Here is an 18,490-nt window from a genome sequence, read left to right on the forward strand (position 1 = left end):
AATAATGGTCATCGGGTGTATGTGTGCCGTAAACCATGGAGTTACAGCCCAACTAGCGAGCGCTACAGCCTTACCTTACTTGTTGCTGGCTATGAGGTGCTGTGCCATTGTCCCAAATGGATAAAGGTTTCCAAGAACCCTAGTGGATGCTGCAAATCACATCATATGCGTTGTGGAAAGGCCACGTTTATGACTAAAATGAGTGTTGGGGACAACGTTGGTACCATAGAAGGAACCTTGTAAACTACAGATCACTGTTCTGCTTTAGTGGCTGTGAATGCTGAAGCTGCCCATGCGGTCTGCCTGTGTTGTAAGCAGCACGCACTTTGCTCGTGCTGATGAAGCATTAAATGTACGACGGGACTAAACTGAAAAGGTTGTCTGTGGCTAATCCATTCTCACGCTCCTAGTTACTAACTTTTACTCTTAAAGGCTCAGCATTCTGTTCAGCATGAACCAGGTGACTTCAATACATCAGCGACGACAGAGTGTAGTTCTGGGTTAGTACTCGGCCAGGTCATATAACTGATCTCTATGCGGTTACGGTACCCAGCAAAGCCACACGTTTCACCGTTTATAACTACTGTTAAAGCCCAAGGATGTGGACGGCCTGGTTGGCTGGAGCATATATTTCATAAGGTAACTATTTCTTTTGTTTCATTGTTCAGTCATATGCTTAACGATACTACCGTATTAGCCGCATGCGGAGCTGTGAAAGGCAATCATACCCAGTTAGGAGCTGGCTCTTAATGAACTTAAAATAATGCATAGCATTCAGTGCACTGTGCTTTTGAATGGCTAAAAAGCCCTTTTATAGTATGAACAATGATTATCTAGTATTCTTACAATCTTACAATCAATAAATCACTCTACATTATACTAAACAAGCTTGTAAAAATGCTTTATACTATGTTGGGACTCTTGATGGCTGGATAACATGTGGAGTTGTCATCTATAAGGTATTTGGTTTAAAAAGCCCAGACATTGTTGGTAATTTTGCCTAAACAATAACGGGTAAAACAAGAGGCCACAGTGTTTGTTTGTTTTTTGTTGTTTTTTGATGTATCACATACCTGTATAATTCCTGTGCTTTAAATTGAATGACTCCTGAAGCATGTCAAATGAAAGTAGACTAATATATTGTTTCCCATCTTTCTATATGGATATATCTGCTTTGAGTTGTCTGACTCTTTATGGGTAAGAGGAGTTACTTACATGTTCTTTTAAAGAAAACAAAAGTAACTTGAGCTATGCCAAGTGGATGCCGAGTGTAGACCTTTTCAGTGTGATTATACACAGATGTATGACCACCTGCCTAATACTGTGTAGGCCCTTTTGCCCGTTGAGGCATGGACTCCACTAGACCTGAAGGCAGGGGCGGGCTGGGCCGGGGGGCAATTGCCCCCCAGGCCGCCCGAAATCTAATCTAAACGGCCGCTGGGTGCTGATGCCGCCGGCCGGCGCTACTTTAATACTTTTTGTAAAAATGTAATATGGCAAGCCGGATCGGCTATTAAATTTAAAAAAAAAAATAGTATTAAAGCAGCGCCGGCCGGCGGCATCAGCACCCAGCGGCCGTATGCGATGGCCGCCAAGTGATGGGAGCAGCGTGAGGGGTGAAAGCTCCGCCCCCTCGCACTCACCTTTCACCCCTCACGCTGCTCCCATCAGATTGTTGGAAAGCTTATCTAAACGGCCGCTGGGTGCTGATGCTGCCGGCCGGAGCTACTTTAATACTTTATTTATTTATTTTTAATATGGCAAGCCGATCCGGCATATTAAATAAATAAAAGGATTAAAGTAGCTCCGGCCGGTGGCATCAGCACCCAGCGGCCGTTTAGATAAGTTTTCCAGCGGTCTGATGGCCGCATAGTGATGAGAGCAGCGTGAGGGGTGAAAGGTGAGTGCGAGGGGGCGGAGCCACTTCACTTGACTTGCCCCCCAGGCCTTAGGCTGCCAGCCCTCCCCTGCCTGAAGGTGTGCTGTGGTGTCCGGCCAGGGCCGGCCCTATAATGGAGCAGACTGGGGCAATTCCCCCAGGCGGCACTTTTGAAGGGGCGGCACTTTGCGGCCCCAAGTGCCGTTTTTTGTCATCCGATGCGGCGTGACGCTCAAGGCGGCGGGCTCATGCAGAGCAGTTGCCCGTCACCGCGTGACAAGGAGAATATCTCAAGGGAGAAGAGCACATCAGTGGAAGAAGAAAAAGTAAGTATTTAAAAAAAAAAAAAAAAAAAAATTGAGGTGATAGACGGACGGATGGAGTCATGGAGAGACATATTCATGCCCCTGAAGCCGGCACCGAGACCGAACAGTGAGACTCACCGCAGGACTGCTGAAAGGTAAGTAAATGGGGGGGATAAGGGTAGATAATAGGGAGGGAGAGGAAGGGTAGATAATGGGAGGGGGGGGCGGCAGGGACGGAGGGAGAGGAAGGGTAGATGGGGGGGGGCAGCATTTTAAAATTAGCCCCAGGCGGCATTTTGCCTTGGGCCGGCCCTGTGTCCGGCACCAAGACGTTAGCAGCGGATCCTTTACGTCCTGTACGTTGTGAGGTGTGGCCTCCATGGATGCACCCCGTGCTGTGTGTTCTCCAGATAAGTGACACGCACCTGGCCATCCACATGATCTAAAAGAAAACGTGATTCATCAGACCAGGCCATTTCCTGAGGTCTATTTGGGTTTTGTGGTTTTGCTTCTCCAGAATCAAAGCTAGCGTCTGAATGATGTAAGGGAAGAGTCCCTACTGGGAGCAAACAAGGCAAAATGTGTAATTTGTCCTAATTTGTTGCACACTTTATCAAATTGTATTGTTGGTTTTGTTTAACAACCTATATGTGTGACTGCAGAAGCTTTATTTCACTTTTTCTTCTTTCTTTTTGTAATTGTTGTTTAAGGTAAACCTGATCTTAAGGCTAGAATACTATATCTGCCCTATACTATAGTTACCCTGGAAACGGGTAGCATTTCACCGCAGCCCGGATACCCAGCCCCAGTTGCAGCTATATACCTGGCATTACCTAACGGGGGGTCCCTGTGCACATACCCATTGATTACGTGGAGCGAGCATTCCTAGCCGTGGTTCTTATCTGTGCTTTAATCTGCATTAATTGCATCGCTGGTTGCTCTCGTATTAAAATAAATGTATACATTCAGTGTTGGTTGGCTTCCCAGCTGATATTTAGGAATTGCATGCATGGTAAATGTCATCTTGGTTGGCTGCTTTTATTTGAAACATTTATCAAATAAATGCAACTTTAGTTTAAAAAGCAAGTTCATATTTAAATACCTGTTAAGTATTCCGTTGACCTAGACAGTTTGATACCTTTCATTGAGACAATGTGCAGAGCGGTGTAAATCCACTCATCTCAATGAAAATATTGTTGCGGTATACAGTATGTTGGCAAATTCACTGGCTATTTATTCAAAGCAAGTATTCTTTAGCAGCATTTTTAAGACATAAGCAGTATTATATCTACATGCAATGTGTGTGTTGTATATATTTGTGTGTACACACATGGTAGAACCTTGTAGACTTTAAAAAAAATCATCAAATCTGATATTTGGGAGGGTAAGTAACATTTCTCCCTCTGGGGGAAGACCTTCCACCCAACTTTCCAACCTGTGGCTTGAAATAAGCTTTGTCATAGGCAGTCGCCGTGCCGTGGTATCTCTGCCCACGTATGTGGAATGAATCAGCACCCGAGAATCGGAAAATGAATGCACGTATGAGTGGAAGCGGGCGCTCGTAGATCTGCTGATTGTCGTCACTTTACTTTTTTTTCTCTTCTGTACCTGCATCTACACCGTTACTCAACATTATAGAACGGATTCTGTGTTACCTTTTAGGTATGCTTTCTGTTTCATCTTATTCTTATTAGTTGGGATGTCTCTCATTTATAACATGTCTCTAATATATAAATGTCGCTGGGACATTTTTTTGAGCCTTTTCTGTTCTTACATGTTATGTTACATAAAACTTAAATAACAAATTACCCATTAGATACAAAAGGTTATATAACATTCTATGCAGAAGTCATAGCATACCTCACTATCCTAGTCTGCATTATCAATCTCAATCAGGATATTGTTAGGAGAGTAACCTTAGATTTTTCTTTTATCTGTCAGCTGCTTGGGAATTTGGACACATGGTAGTTATTTGCTTGTCCAACAGGCTTGGACAGTGCATGTTATAGAAGTAAAAAAAAAACGGCATTTAAACAGAACAATGTTCTCAGACCTGGAAAGCCACCCGAAAGTGCTGCTGAGAAGGCTTTGCTTTAAAGCAAAGGAACAAAACTATGGAAACTGTGTCAACAATTGCATTAGAGATCAAAATATGAGGATACAAAGTTTGCTGTTGCTGTAGTGAAGCATCAAGTGGTTATGCAGCATTTTGAAGGCAGGTTAATGATCCTCATTTGTTCAGAGAATGATGCAGCTCATTGAAAATGTGTAATGTGTGCTGCCACATATTCTCCATAAACAGCATTTCCCCCCTGCTCCTCTCTATCCGATGTAAAGTCCAACAGCTCCACTGCGCTGTGCAATCCGTTAAAGATACTCTATCCGTCCATATGCTTTTTTAATGCATATAATATCTGATGACTCGTCCCTTTTTAACCCCTTAAAGATCGGATTATTTTTTTCCATTTGAACCAAGGCTGTTTTATCATCTTTGCTGTGCTCGTGTTTAGCAGTAATGTTATTTTCTGTTGTTTAGTGTACCCTCAGAAGTTATATATATTTTGTTTTGGGTTTTTTTTTTAATTCCATTATTATAGTCATATCTAATTTAGCTTGGGAAAAAAATATGGTAAAACTGGAAAAAACTTTTACTTATCTGTAGAAGCTAATGAAAAAAACCTGCTAAATATATTCTAATATTTGCCTAGAAACACCCAGTGTTTCAACAGCAACGATTTGCACCTAGGAGGCGATTGCTGATTATTTGAGGGTCGCTAACTGATATTTGTTCCTTGGCTGGCACGTCATTGGTCATTTGAGGGTTATATTTTCATTTGGCCCACTTTTGAATGCATTAATGTATTCTGCAGAGCCCCCTGTATGTATTTGCCTTATTCTGTGTTCCTTTAAAGCTTTTTCCACTGTTCGGACGGTATTTGGCTGAACACATCTCCTGCTCGCTAATATGGCGCAATCGTGCAAGAGTTCCAGGGCGTTCTCACACAAGCACAGAACGAGCTCCCATTGACTTCAGTGGAAGCAGTTTCCTGACAGTAACCAGCACCCCCCTTACTTTTTGGCCGATGCTGGCACCCTAGCCTGTTTGGCAAGGTGTGCACTTTAACTCTTCATTAACACAAACACACAGCCTCGTTTCACAGTCGCTTTCATCCGGAATCATTTCCTTTCCCTGCTGCTCTCGGAGCGTCAGAGCTGATGGTGCAGAGCGGGCACAGCGGGGTTCGGTTCAGAAACCGAGGAAGGAGGGCTTTGGGGGTACATTTACATGCGCACCAAATGTCTTTAGCAGCCGGCACCCTGTAGCCCCGACTGACTGGTTGGCTTCACTGAACCAGATCCTGCAACTGGAGAAGTAGCAGCACCGCTTCACACTAAACCCTGCTTAGACAACATTAGAGCTGAAACAACGAATCGATAAAATCGATAATAATCGATAACGGAAATCATCGATAGTAATTATGTGCTTGGAAATGCTTCTCCCTTTCCAGCGGTTTCAGACGGCCGTAAGCCCGCCGAGCTGTTAATTGGCGTGTTGGTGTATATGTGAAAACTGGCAAGTCTGTGAATATAAACCTTAGCAATTTTTCAGTAAGGCTTTGGAATTTGTCAAAAAGTGGATCATGCGAAATGTAATTTGTGTGGAAACCACTGTGTGCTCTTTAACTCTTCGTTAGCATAGACACACCGCCCCATCTCACAGGCTTTCATGCTGCATCAGGACCGGTCCCTGCTGGTCCCAATATGTTAAATGGCCCTGCAGCGCACCCCATGCATCATCACCAAAACATTCACATCCAGATACTATGTCTTCAAAGGCCGTGAAGTATTTAGTAGATCGGCATTTTTAAAACTGATAAAAAAACACTTTTATCTTCTTGGGGACCACCTGGATAGGTCTTGGACACTAAAACATGAAGCACGGATGCTGAAGTAAGCAGAATATGCTGCCTACTCTGGCTGTTTGCCTGTCATTTCAAGAAAGAGTCTGTTCTGCAGACGAACTAAGGAAGCGTCATGCTCTTCCATCTACGCAAACACATGCTTCACCCTCATCAACTTGCTGAGATCTCATCTGGTCTGTCTGCCACGTGAACCTGACTAGATTGGGTGTAGTTTGACTGTTTTTAAAGCGGAGGTTGCGTACCATGAGGTATCTTTGAATATGTGAGAAATATTTGCATCCTTAATGAGGAATCTAACGATGTGATCCTGATGTATGGTGACCACGTCTAGGAAGAAATTTTGGCTTTAGCTTCCTTAGCCAGAGAAGCCTCTATCCAGTCCATCTCAAACGCAAACAACAACTTTTGTCCCTTAAGGTTGGTGCTTTCACAGTTTTGTAGAATTGTTTTCTTTGCCACGGAGTTAATAACGTGCGTTTTCTTCGCTGATGGCTGGGATGATTCCAAAGAGCTGTTTTGGGTTGTAAAGAAAAATGACTGATCTTGTGTCTCACGCTAAAGGAACGAACGTCTGCTTTTTACCTTTCCATATGAATTCTCTAAATCTGTGTCCCTGGCGACACAGGGGTTGATTGAGTTTTGTGCTGTCCGTGCCACTGCCGTCACCATTCCTTCTGCTAGTACCGCGCTTTTGCCCCGCACAAATCCTATCTGCTGTTGCGTGAGAAGAGATGGAAGCATCGCTTGCAGTCTCAGCCATTAATGAATGTAACACGATTTAAGGCTGTTATCTCCCTGAAATGTCATTTGATAGCACACATTATATATGTGGCTTTTTCTTAAAGGTATAGTCTAATGCCCCCTATAAAGAATCCATATTAAAAGGTTTGTGAGTTTTATAGTATATTCTGTTTTCAAAACTTTTTGTTTATAGCAAATTTGGCAACTCGTTGATACATCTAGGGCAGCATTTCTAATACACTTCCATGTGTAAAACAGATAGGTTATAAGCTTATTTGAGTAGATCCCTCATATGAGTCCAAATTGTTATGTGATGTTCTGCTCGTTATGTCGGTTTACCTGTTATACTGCGCCGTGGAATATGATGCCGATATATAAAGCAATCAATACTAGTAACGTTACAGGGATGGGCTAGTTCCTAATGTGTTGTGATGTCTTATTGTGGTCACCGTGGATGCTTCATTTCTTTGGTTTCCTTTAACCTTTAGTTGCCTAATAATAATAATAATAAGTATCTAAAATAATCCTAAATGGTTTTGTAACAATACGTGTTGCGTGCATATAGGGAATATACCGTAACTATGTTTTAAATACTGCAAAGCCAAAAGCGTGTTAAAATACACAACAATACCAAAAATACTGTTCATTTAGAGAGGTTTTTGTTATTTTAATCAGCCCATTGTTAGATGGTTAATCTATTCCATCTCATTAGTTGTGTTGTCTTTGTATAGATTATACACTTTCCTGCCATCTTTTAACCGATAAATTGATTCAGAGGATGCTCCAGCGTGGCTTGTTTTCTTGGTCTCTCTTGCAGCTGCGTATGAATGATTGGCCTGGCCAGATTACATGTTAAGAATATCAACCTAGAATAGCTTAAAAAAAACAGATAAAAAAAAAAAAGGTAGAATAAAATTGTAAATGGCTGTGATATTGAGTGAACTTGTTTGTCTTGGATAAGAATTCTGATTACTGTATGAATCCAGTGCATTACTTGCCTTTTAATGTTATATATTCTATATCTATATATAGGTTTCTAAATAAGAAACTGCAGCTTTGGACTGAACTAAGAAAACCCAGGAAACCATCGACCATGCTGTGGAATTGAGGCGCGAGGATCTATCTCCGTGGATTATAAAAACCATCATATTCTGGATTACGAAAGGGAAAGAACAAAGTGACAATGGGCAGGAAAAAGATACAGATAACAAGGATAATGGATGAGCGGAACCGGCAGGTAAGAAGTGGCCTTCCGCTGCACACATGCATTTACGTTTACTTCACAGATTTGCGTCTTTTCCTGAAGGCGTTTTTCGTCATTTCATGGCAATGAAGTGAAATCGTGTTTTGCTTTCCTTCTTATAACCTATATTTTACTCGTTGCTGATTTGCCACCTGACCCACAACACACTAGTCTCCCGCTTCTATATGTTCCATCCGAGTCTCCGTGATCCTCCCCTGAGACCCCTCTTTTCCTGGAGCTCAGAATGTTTGCGATGCCCTCGCGCCCAGCAATGTTCTCCATCCCTGAAAGTCACCACAATGAGTATAAAAGTGCCATTTTGTTTATAACACAAGGACTTGCTGACGTCAGAAGCATCACAAACTTTCCAGCCCTGTGACCCCACAACCCGAAATATAACTGTCCATCTGTGGCCGTTTCAGCCAGTGGTTTTAGTGTTATATCGCAACTGCTTAATTACACCGTTGAAGGACCACTGACTTCTGTAATAAGTCAAAAACAAGTATGTGATTCTGGATTTCAGTCAAATCCCCCACAGCTTAATTACAAAAAGACCACCCCACCCAGCTAACTTCTTTTAACTGCTTTATAGAGGGGTCTGTACTGTCTGACTTCACAATTATATTTAACCATCGCTAAGCCGAGGAATGTTCCGTTTTAATATCTTGTTTACACTAAAATATTGGCTATCAAGCCCTCTGTCTTCTTGCCATCATTACTTCTTAATTATTAGCCCACTGTAAATACTAGAAAAAAGGACCCCTTCCCCAATATTTCAGGGTGAGGTTGACCCTGAAGTTGTCAGGACCCTGAATAGTCACCTCTTTTATGCTGGGTTTGATTCATAAGTTACTGTCAGCACCTGCTCCTTTATGATCTTGTTTTGGAGCTCCTAGTGCTGGTCTTTAGGACTCTCCTAATTCTGCTGGCTGTCCCATTCGCCATTGAAGCAATAATACATTTCTGAAAGCATCTTGGTTACAATCACGGTTTGTCTCCTTCTGTACAAACTGGTATATTGTGTCTCCGATATGTCATATGATCTCTGGTAGTTTATATACGCAGACACAAAATCACAGACCTGGCTGTGAAACGGACACCGCAGAGAACCTGAAAGAATTAAGAGGCATGTAAGCTCTGTTTTAAGACTGCTGCCTGGTATCAGTGGGTGTCCGCGTTTCACACCTCTCTGGATCCAGTATTTACAGAATTCACTTCACATCATGGTGTGTCCGCAGAGTGTGACGTTGCCTTTCTAGAGGAATACTTGTCTGGAAGGATGATTTGTTCTTCTTGTGCAGTTTGACCTCGATATGCCATGTACTGGATAAAGTGCATATGTAACAGCATAACATAAGAGTGCGCTGGGTTTGCCCCTGACTTGACAATTGGAGCAGTTAATGTTGCGGCCGTCTGACCGCAATCGCTGTTCTTTCAGGGAAAATTGGTATTTGGCGCAGGGCTATTTGTCCAGTGCTGAGCAGTTATCGTTATAGATCATCTAAAATGCTTTTTTGTTGTCATAATACCCCTGTTTTCACCTATTCATAACCAGCTGTAAGCGACATTGTAATAGTCAAACTCATTTCTATTTTTTTTCCAGTGTTGAGCAAAATCGTCCAATACAGTCATCTACTTTAGGCATTAGCGCTCTACCAACAGGCCAACTTAACACTAAAGATCGGCATTTGCCACAAACGCAACTTTTATGGGAAAGGCAGAATTGTCGGCTTGTCGCTCACGTGGATATTATTTTTTTCTAATAGGTCACATTCACCAAGAGGAAGTTTGGATTAATGAAGAAGGCCTATGAACTGAGCGTGCTCTGTGACTGTGAAATTGCACTGATCATTTTCAACGGCTCTAACAAACTGTTCCAGTATGCGAGCACCGACATGGACAAAGTCCTGCTCAAGTACACCGAATACAACGAACCCCATGAGAGCAGAACCAACTCGGACATAGTGGAGGTAACCATTCTGCTGGGGGCTTATTGTGTGTGTCCGGCGTAAGGCATCTGCCGAAATCTCCTTTAACTGAAAGCTATTCTTTAACTAATTCTTTCTCATGGTTAACATGGCCAGTGCCCTTTCATGATAGCTTTGCTGAAGGCGTTTCCTAAATAGAATGTAATTAATAGGCTTAAGATGACGATAGTTAGTGTTTTTTGTGTTATGATCATAGTATATGGGATAGGTCTGTTTGGCATAATGATGACTGCGTATCCGATCGATGGTATTCTGATAGTTGAGTTGCTTAATTTTGTTTTATTACCACTGGAAAGTGGATATATACGGTATTTTGACTAATGTCCTACTTTCTAGGGATGTAGGAGTTTTTTTAGAACGTTTTAAAGTGTTCTCATGGAGGCTTTTATTAGTGCGTTAGTGTGTGGCAGGCAAAACCAATGTTGATATCGTTGAGACCTTGCATTCTGCCTCTTCTGCGTATGACGTTAATATCTCGCCTTCAGCTAACACGGTGTCTGAGTTTGATAATAAAATGAGGTGAGGTTTTCCAGCAACCCTAGGAAGCAGTGTCAGCGATTTCATGGCTGTATCGCCTTCCTCGTCCCGTGCAAGTAGTCAACCCGTTCTTTCTTTCCCTCTGCTTTGCTTTTATTCACCTATGAAGCCGGAAGCAGCTCTGCTGCTAGATACCAAAAGACTGGCGTAAGCACCTGCGCGTACTCTGCGTGTTTTAATACCTCCAGGTCTGGAGAATGTTTGTTTGTTTTTAGAATTTACACAAGAAAGAGAGGCCATTTACTGCCATTTCTAAATATTATATTTTATCTCAAGGGGATGGATTGAGGCTTGGAAATTAAAATATAGCAGCAATTCTACACGGCGACACGCTGTATATTTTTTTTTTTCGACGGAGACATTGATGACACGCACTTATGGCTGTGTATTCAAATTCCTTGTATCCATCTGGCAGCAAAAACTCTGAACCGACACAATGAAGGTTTTATGTCCAGCTTCGAATGAGACATGGGCAGAAACTTCCTCCTGTGGCTTCTACCCAATTCCAGCGTCCGCAAAGTGTTTTCACAGATGTCTTCAAGCTTCTGCAGAAATCCGTTCAATTGCATTTGCAAGTACGGTATATTAAAAATAATAATCATGTTTTTGGTAGCCAAGTATAACACAGTCCTTCGCTTTGGTATCTGGCAGCTCTTCCGCAATCACAGAATTCAGATTTTCAATATTATTAAAGCTTTTATGGAAAAATTCTAAAACGTCCTCTTTTGGAGCCGCTGAATTCTTTTTGCTCGTATTCCATAACTATAAAGACGATCTCTTCTGGAAGCTTTCGATGACGACCAAACCCTTTAGTTAGTGAGTTTTGGCAAGAGTGCTCCGTGCCAGGAGAAAGGAGATCGCTGGCTTTCAGCGCGAAGTCTTGCGAGACAAATTGCAGAGTGTTCTTTGGCCCTGGGTTTGGTTGAAGACTCGCACGTCTCTTTCAAAGATTTTCTTGGAAGGAATTCATGCTGTTGGATGTTGCCGTGGTTTATTGGATATGATTATTAAGCTGTTGGCACGTAATGTGCATTTAATGAACAAGTAGAGTTTTGTTGGGTTACTTGCTCAGATACGTTAACCATTCTATGTAATTTGACTGGTTTTTATTTCTTGATTTAGTAATAAATGAATGTGACAAACTGCTATAGACACCCCAGCTGCTGTGAACGCTTAGAACTGGGGAGTTGTTGATTCTACTTGCCCAGTTTTCTGTGTTTTTTTGTTTTTTTTTGGTAAAATATATAAAAAGACAACGAGGATCACTCTTGGTAGCCAGTCATCGATCCTAGCTCTGAGGTGAGATGTTTTGTACGCTAAGATTTAATTAGATTAAATGTCAGAAGTGAGTCTAAAGAGAACTGCGAAATCAAAGGTGAGATTGTAACAAGGCACTGGCACTAGTTTGAAGAACAAGCGATGTATCGTTAAAAGTTGCAGCTGATCATTTATTCCGGTCCGTAGTCCCTTAGTAAAACAAATGCCAAAACAATAAATACACCAGCCGATGGAACCCGCCAATATTCCAACGAAGGAAACCTGCTTAGCGCGTTTCGCACATTGTCACACGGGGTGCTCCACGTTTCACGCTTGAGCAACCTGAGAGAGTCCGTCATCTGGTTATAGTTTGGCAATTACATGGCCGGAGCTGGCATTTCATCTATAAATTTACATCAAAGGCGGAAGGGAGCCCGAGACTGACAGTCAATGTCAGCGAGACATAAAAAAGTCATTGAGCTGAGGTCATGCATAAAACAAGGTATTGATAGGAAATAAAATGTTGCATATGGGCGTACCTGGGAACTTCTCTGCTCCGGCTACCCAGAGCCTTCCCATGCGGGACACGGCCAGGACAGCCCGCTGATGTTGGTGGGCGGGCCCGCCCACCAGCATCAGCGGGCCCGCCCACCAGCATCAGCGGGCCCGCCCACCAGCATCAGTGGGCCCGCCCACCAGCATCAGCGGGCTGTCCTGGCCATGTCCCGCATGGGAAGGCTCTGGGTAGCTGGAGTCGAGAAGTTCCCAGGTATGCCCATATGCAACATTTTATTTCCTATCAATACTGATGTTGGTGGGCAGCGGGAAACACCCCCATTTAAAGGATTCGGGTCTTGAACCGGAGGAGCAGCACTCACCCGGCAATCTCTGGGTCAAACCTGGCGAGTTCCCTGGTATGCATATGGGGATGTCATGCTTTGACCTCACCTTGACTATAAACAATACAGTTTTGGGGTGAAGCTAAATAATCTTTAAGGGCCAGAAAATCCGTAGATGGACAGTAAAAACGAAGGGGTGGCTATTTCAGTTGCAAGGAGACACAAGAGGATGCTGTGAAGCTGCAGTTTAGGCCGGTGATTCGGTGCTTGACGTAACGCCCGGACTGAGTGTGATGACTGCCGTCTGCTGTGGCCCCAGTAACTTAGGGCAGCTCAGCTTCTGGGGCCAAATCTGAAATTGAAAGCTTGAAATTCGGTGTTCATGAGTTACTATTAACTCCAGTAGAAGAAGAATGTCTAGCAGCTCACCAGATAATACACAGAGACGGCGATTTAAGCTTCTGCGGCGCTTCTTGGGTATTGAGCGCTCGGCACCTGCTAGCTGTTCCGTATGTCTGTCTGTAAACCTGTTGTCGTTGTCGGTTGCTCAATAGCCGGAAGGATTCTTTAGCCGCGCATCCCTGATAAAGCTGTGGTTTAGTAATCCTCATCTTGAGGAAAAACGTTGTCTGTCTTTTGTCTTATAAATACTAATATTCAATGTCCTTTTAGCTATAGTACAATAATATCAATGAACACAAAGTATAGAGCTGAGAGGGCGGATAGGGGTTCCTCAGAGCTCTCCTTCCAGACAGGATCATCCGTCCACGCTGTCAGGTTTACGGCTAATCTCTGTGTAATCTGAGGGCAAGGACGGATCACGGCTCTAAATGTTATGGAAGCCGGTACCTAGGAGCCCCGGCCTCTGACGCGCTGCTTATTCGTTAGAATTCTGTTTTGGTTTCCTTATATTCAGAGTAGCTGTATATCTAAACCTTTAATGGATAAGATTCCTCTCTGTGTTGGCCTCTGCTACTTCTGCAGGGAAACCATTCCACTTATCTACCAACCACTCTGGAAATTAAACATTTTAACGTTACAGTGTGGTAATCTGCGCATGTAAATGCTCTTATAACATAAATGCGAGATACAGAATTATTTACGTATTTTAGCCATTCTTTGCTATGAAACCATACAATCCAAACAAGTAAATGCGTGAAGGTTCTACTTTCTTCTTATATACTATTTGTTCCTTTTGCAGCGTGATACCCGACGTTGGATGGTATAACATAAGTTATACTTGTTTTCCATTGGTATCTATGAGTGTGTCTTTATAACTCACACTGCTAAATGTCCTTGTAAATATGTTTCACCTACCGTCCCTGGACTCCTAATATCTAATAGAGTATTTCTAGTTCGCTCACGCTCTATGAACAAAGCTTAACAGACAATGGCCGCTAGTATTATTATTATTATTATTATTATTATTACAGGCCAGAATAATAATAATGGCTGAATAGCGCTCTGTGTATCTTGATATAGGAAGATGTATAAATCATTCCGTGCTGGAGTTCACAATATGCTGACTCCGACAGCTAGGGGTCATCAGTACGGAGAAAAGAAATGCGTTGGGTCCTCGTCACCCTTCTGCTATTTGACTGCAACTCCTAGCACTGTCTGCCGACAGTTTATAGGGATGACACAGAACCGTTCTGCCAACACAGACAGCCGCTTTCTTTTTTAAGTGGCTTGATCGGTAGCCCTGAACCCTTCAAGCGTTTCTGTCTCACAAACAGGAGTCTTTGTCAAAAGGGAAAATGTTTCCCACACAAACTTTGTATTTGTAAACACTTGAAGTATAAGCCCCCTTCTCTCGCTTTGATCAGGACTGAAGAACAGCCATCAACAGTCCACTCGTTTCATTAGCCTAAATTGCGCCTCCTGCAATAATCATCCTGTTTTTCTCTAGTTGGGCTGGGAGGGCATCTGGTGCATTTGAGTTTTCACTGTCGGCAAAGGATGATTTTTTTTTTTCTCCCCCCCCCCCCCGAATGTATTTAAATTGACTTTTAGGCGTATTTGCGGCTCCTGCTCCCGGTGCTGCATGCATGTGGCAGGAAAGCGGTTGCTGAATAGAAGTGTCATTCTGCCGGTCTAGTTGAACAGCCATCCAGTCTGCCGTCTCCTGGTAACCGTTACAAGAGGGACACTTACGCTTAGCAAATGGACGTTTGACGTCATTCCTGTTTTTCTACCTGTTTTTCTACCACTTCTACTCAAGTGGATGTTTCCCCGTCTTAAACCATTTCACGTTGGTTATTTCTAAACGATATTAGTCACCAATAGCCAGGTCTGCTAATTAAGTAAGCAACGACTGTTAATTAACTGTCCCATACAATATTCCCATTTGTGCCTGAACTAGCGGGGGAAGTTTTTTTGTTTGACTCCATAAGTCAGGGGTCTCCAAACTGCGTCCCTCCAGCCGTTGCAGGTGTAAATCTTCTGTACTCCGTGTAGCTACCGAAGGGAGATGCGCTCCTGCAGCAGCTGGAGACCCCTGACTCTGAAACGGGTAACTCCAGCGATAATGTTCTGGGGGGGGGTGATTAAGCAAATAAAGAAGTTCCCAGATTCCTGATGCAATTGCCTGTTGAAGGTGAAATCTATACTCGCGTTAGAATGCGTAAAATGAGCCAAAATAGCTGGAGGGCCATACATCTTATAAACAATATTTTTGTCTGCCTTTCAATGCTTTATTTTATCTGCTGTGTGGCTGATCGTGGTTTCTTTACCCTGAAAGATCTGTATTACTTTTGATATAACAGAGCGGCTCTTTTTCTTAAGTTACGTCTTGTGGATGGAGAAGTAAGTGTTCAGCCTGTGCACATATTATTATAGTTAGAGGACATATCTTGGATCACAAACAGATTAGGCACGATCATGAAGCAAATCCAAATATTGAAGTGGGACTGGACAAAAGTTTCACAATCTAATGGCCTGCAATGAAAACTGAAATCAACAATACCTAATCTTGGAAATAATTTCCGTGCGTTTGTTAAAAGGCACCCCTGTAATTAAAGTACAGACTTTGCCCATACTCTACATACTCGCTACACATATGTGACCAACACACTCCCTGGCACCTACCTCCCGAAAACCCGTCGCACACACCGCAGAGACAACGTTTTAATTGGGACAGAGGCTGACCACAGCGGACATTAAGAGATCTCGTGCGGCTATCAGGTCATCAAATGAAGGAACAAAAAGACAGCATTTTCTAAAGAGCTAACCAATGTTGTTGTATACAGCTCTGTATCTCATGCAGTTAGGTGAAGTTGAGTGCCGGCACCCAGAAGCATGGTAACCTAGCAATCCTCAGATATTCTCCCCCATAAGAGTGCGTTTTCATTTTTGGAAGGTCCTGTAGAGGTGATGATGGGGAGCCCTTTGTTATTTCTAATTGTGTATTAGAACGCGTTGTTATCCCTAAGCAAGTCATTGTGATGACAGATTGTCCCTCATTATTGATAGCTGTGTACGGCATGTAGGTTTTATGAACGTTTACACATATAATTAGGGGACGGTGCCTGTGGCTGCAACCAGGAATCCGCTACAGCGCTTTCTCCTCATTAGAGATACTTTGACTATGAATTTATATTAAGGCACGGGGCAAAGTTTGATGCGGACAGTGAAATTAAGCGCGTAAGGAAAGAATGTTGTTTTCACAGGAGATATGTCTGTGTGTCGTCCTGTGTCTTATGTCTCTCTGCATGTTATGCTTTTAACACCCGTAAAAGCATATCCTCATCTTCCCATCATTCTGCCCTTTAAGCATGCAAAAAGATGGCGGAAACAAAAGAAACAAATAATAATATCTTAAGATTTAAGGAGGCACTTCTCAAGTCAAAATGATTATTTGCGGCTGCTTAAACTCTGTGAGAGTTAACCTGTGAGAGTCTGTCAACCAAGCAAACACATTACTGATTTACTAAGCGAGGATACAGGGATGCATCTGATGAAACTTGTAACCAATACTATCAATGACAAGCGTTCAGAATTGCAAAATTAGATTTTTTATATTGAGCTATATAATTCTCTGTGTGATTTTCTAGTGCCCTGTCCACTGGTACATATTGGCATATGAATAACTTTAAGTAAACTAGTAAATACAGTGTCGGGTAAGGGATACACGTGCATAGCGTAGAATGAATGCTTGTGAATACAGACACTGCATGCTTTCCCTTACTCCCTTAATATGGTGGGTAAACCCCTATTTGCAAGAACTTTCTAAGTAGTGACATTTTTTGCCTGTAAGATATTACCGTATTGGCTCGGATATAGGCCGCACCTGAATATAGGCCGCACTTTTAAAGAAAAAAGTTTCTGCCCCCTCCCCCCGGAGATATGCTGACACTCTATCCCCCCCCCCCGAGATATGCTGCCACTCTACGCCCCCTCACCCCTGACATATGCTGCCATTTGTCCCCAAGATGTCCCCCCCCCCACCAGACTTATTCGCGCAGACGTTCACCGGCAGCGGCAATGCGAGCGTAAACAACCTCCGCTGCCGGCACGTCTGCCAGATGTGCTTTAACAATCCCCCTTGCCGGGACTCCCCCCGTGGGAATTCCTGGCAAGGGAGATTGTTTAAGCACATCGTGCAGACGTGCCGGCGGCGGAAGTTGTTTACGCTCGCATCGCCGCTGCCGGTGAACGTCCGCACAACGCGCTTAAACAACCTCCCGTGCCGGCACTCCCCGCGTGGAAAGTGCCGGCAGGGGAGGCTGTCTGAGCGCATCAGAGAGTAGGATGCAGGTCCCCTGCACCGCTGTGGGGGATCTGTATCCTAACCCCGCTGCCTGCCCGGCGCCCGGGACTGCATGTCCCGGAGGTCGGGCGCTAGTCCCCGAATATAGGCCGCAACCCCACTTTAAAGACTTAAAGTGGGGGGGGGAGTGCAGCCTATATTCGGCCAATACGGTGTATGTATGTATGTATGTATGTGTGTATATATATATATATATATATCTATCTGATCTTAAACTGTATGTATTTGAAGGAAGTATCCATTGCCTGGCCAGCACACATTTTTGGATGGCTCGTAGAGATTTATTGATGTTGTTTTTATTTATTTTTTTAAATGTGTATATGTGCGTGTTTATATATACGTTTATGTTTATAATATAATATTACATTCTCTCCACTTCTCACTCGGTAGTGCTGTAGCTTGGGAAACAGATCCACATCTTTGGCTATGCTGGCTTTTAAGTTTTCACGCTTGGTGGAATTTGATAGCTTGCTCAGGCGCTCAGAGATAAAGGTTAACGTTGCCAGATATTGGAAGACTTCCAAAACCGCGAGACTCTGACCAGCCCTGTGAGACAATGTTGCACAGCACAGGCTGCATTCAGCCCGTAGATCATTCTTGCCATTAAAGATTTGTGTAAAGTACCAGTGGCGTGCTTGCTTTTGTAGTTTTTATATATATATATATATATATATATTTTCTGTGTGCTCTGAAATGGTCCAGAAAGCACAGTAGTGTCAAATATTCCCACATTAGGAATTTACTTTTAAAAAAATCTTTGATGCTTACCCTGCTTTAATATATTTAATGATTTGGAAACTAGGTCTTCTCATCCCTGATGAGCCGTTACCATGACAACATCAGATGCTGCCCATCTGTTTTCTGTTTTTAGAGAAGTATTCCCAGTGTTATGACTGGTATCGAGGGAAGAAAGTGTCTTGCCGGTGGCATGCACGTGTCTCCCTGACACCGGGATAACACAGCTCTGTCATGAAAGGCGTAGGAGGATTCACATTCAAGACTCCAGCGTT

General features: G+C 43.1%; 1 protein-coding gene across 6 annotated transcripts in view; it reads left to right on the forward strand.

The window, feature by feature from the left end:
• Positions 1-18,490, forward strand: part of MEF2A (myocyte enhancer factor 2A) — a 54,900-nt gene that overhangs the window by 20,983 nt on the left and 15,427 nt on the right. For all 6 annotated transcript variants that reach the window (XM_053462373.1, XM_053462374.1, XM_053462368.1 and 3 more), the window contains exons 2-3: positions 7,881-8,085; positions 9,858-10,061. In XM_053462373.1, coding sequence (XP_053318348.1) covers positions 8,032-8,085; positions 9,858-10,061 — 258 coding nt within the window. In that variant the 5' untranslated portion in view covers positions 7,881-8,031. The remainder of the gene's footprint in view (positions 1-7,880; positions 8,086-9,857; positions 10,062-18,490) is intronic.

The sequence above is a fragment of the Spea bombifrons genome, chromosome 4 (genome assembly GCF_027358695.1).
Source record: "Spea bombifrons isolate aSpeBom1 chromosome 4, aSpeBom1.2.pri, whole genome shotgun sequence".
In the NCBI taxonomy this organism is placed as follows: domain Eukaryota; kingdom Metazoa; phylum Chordata; class Amphibia; order Anura; family Pelobatidae; genus Spea; species Spea bombifrons.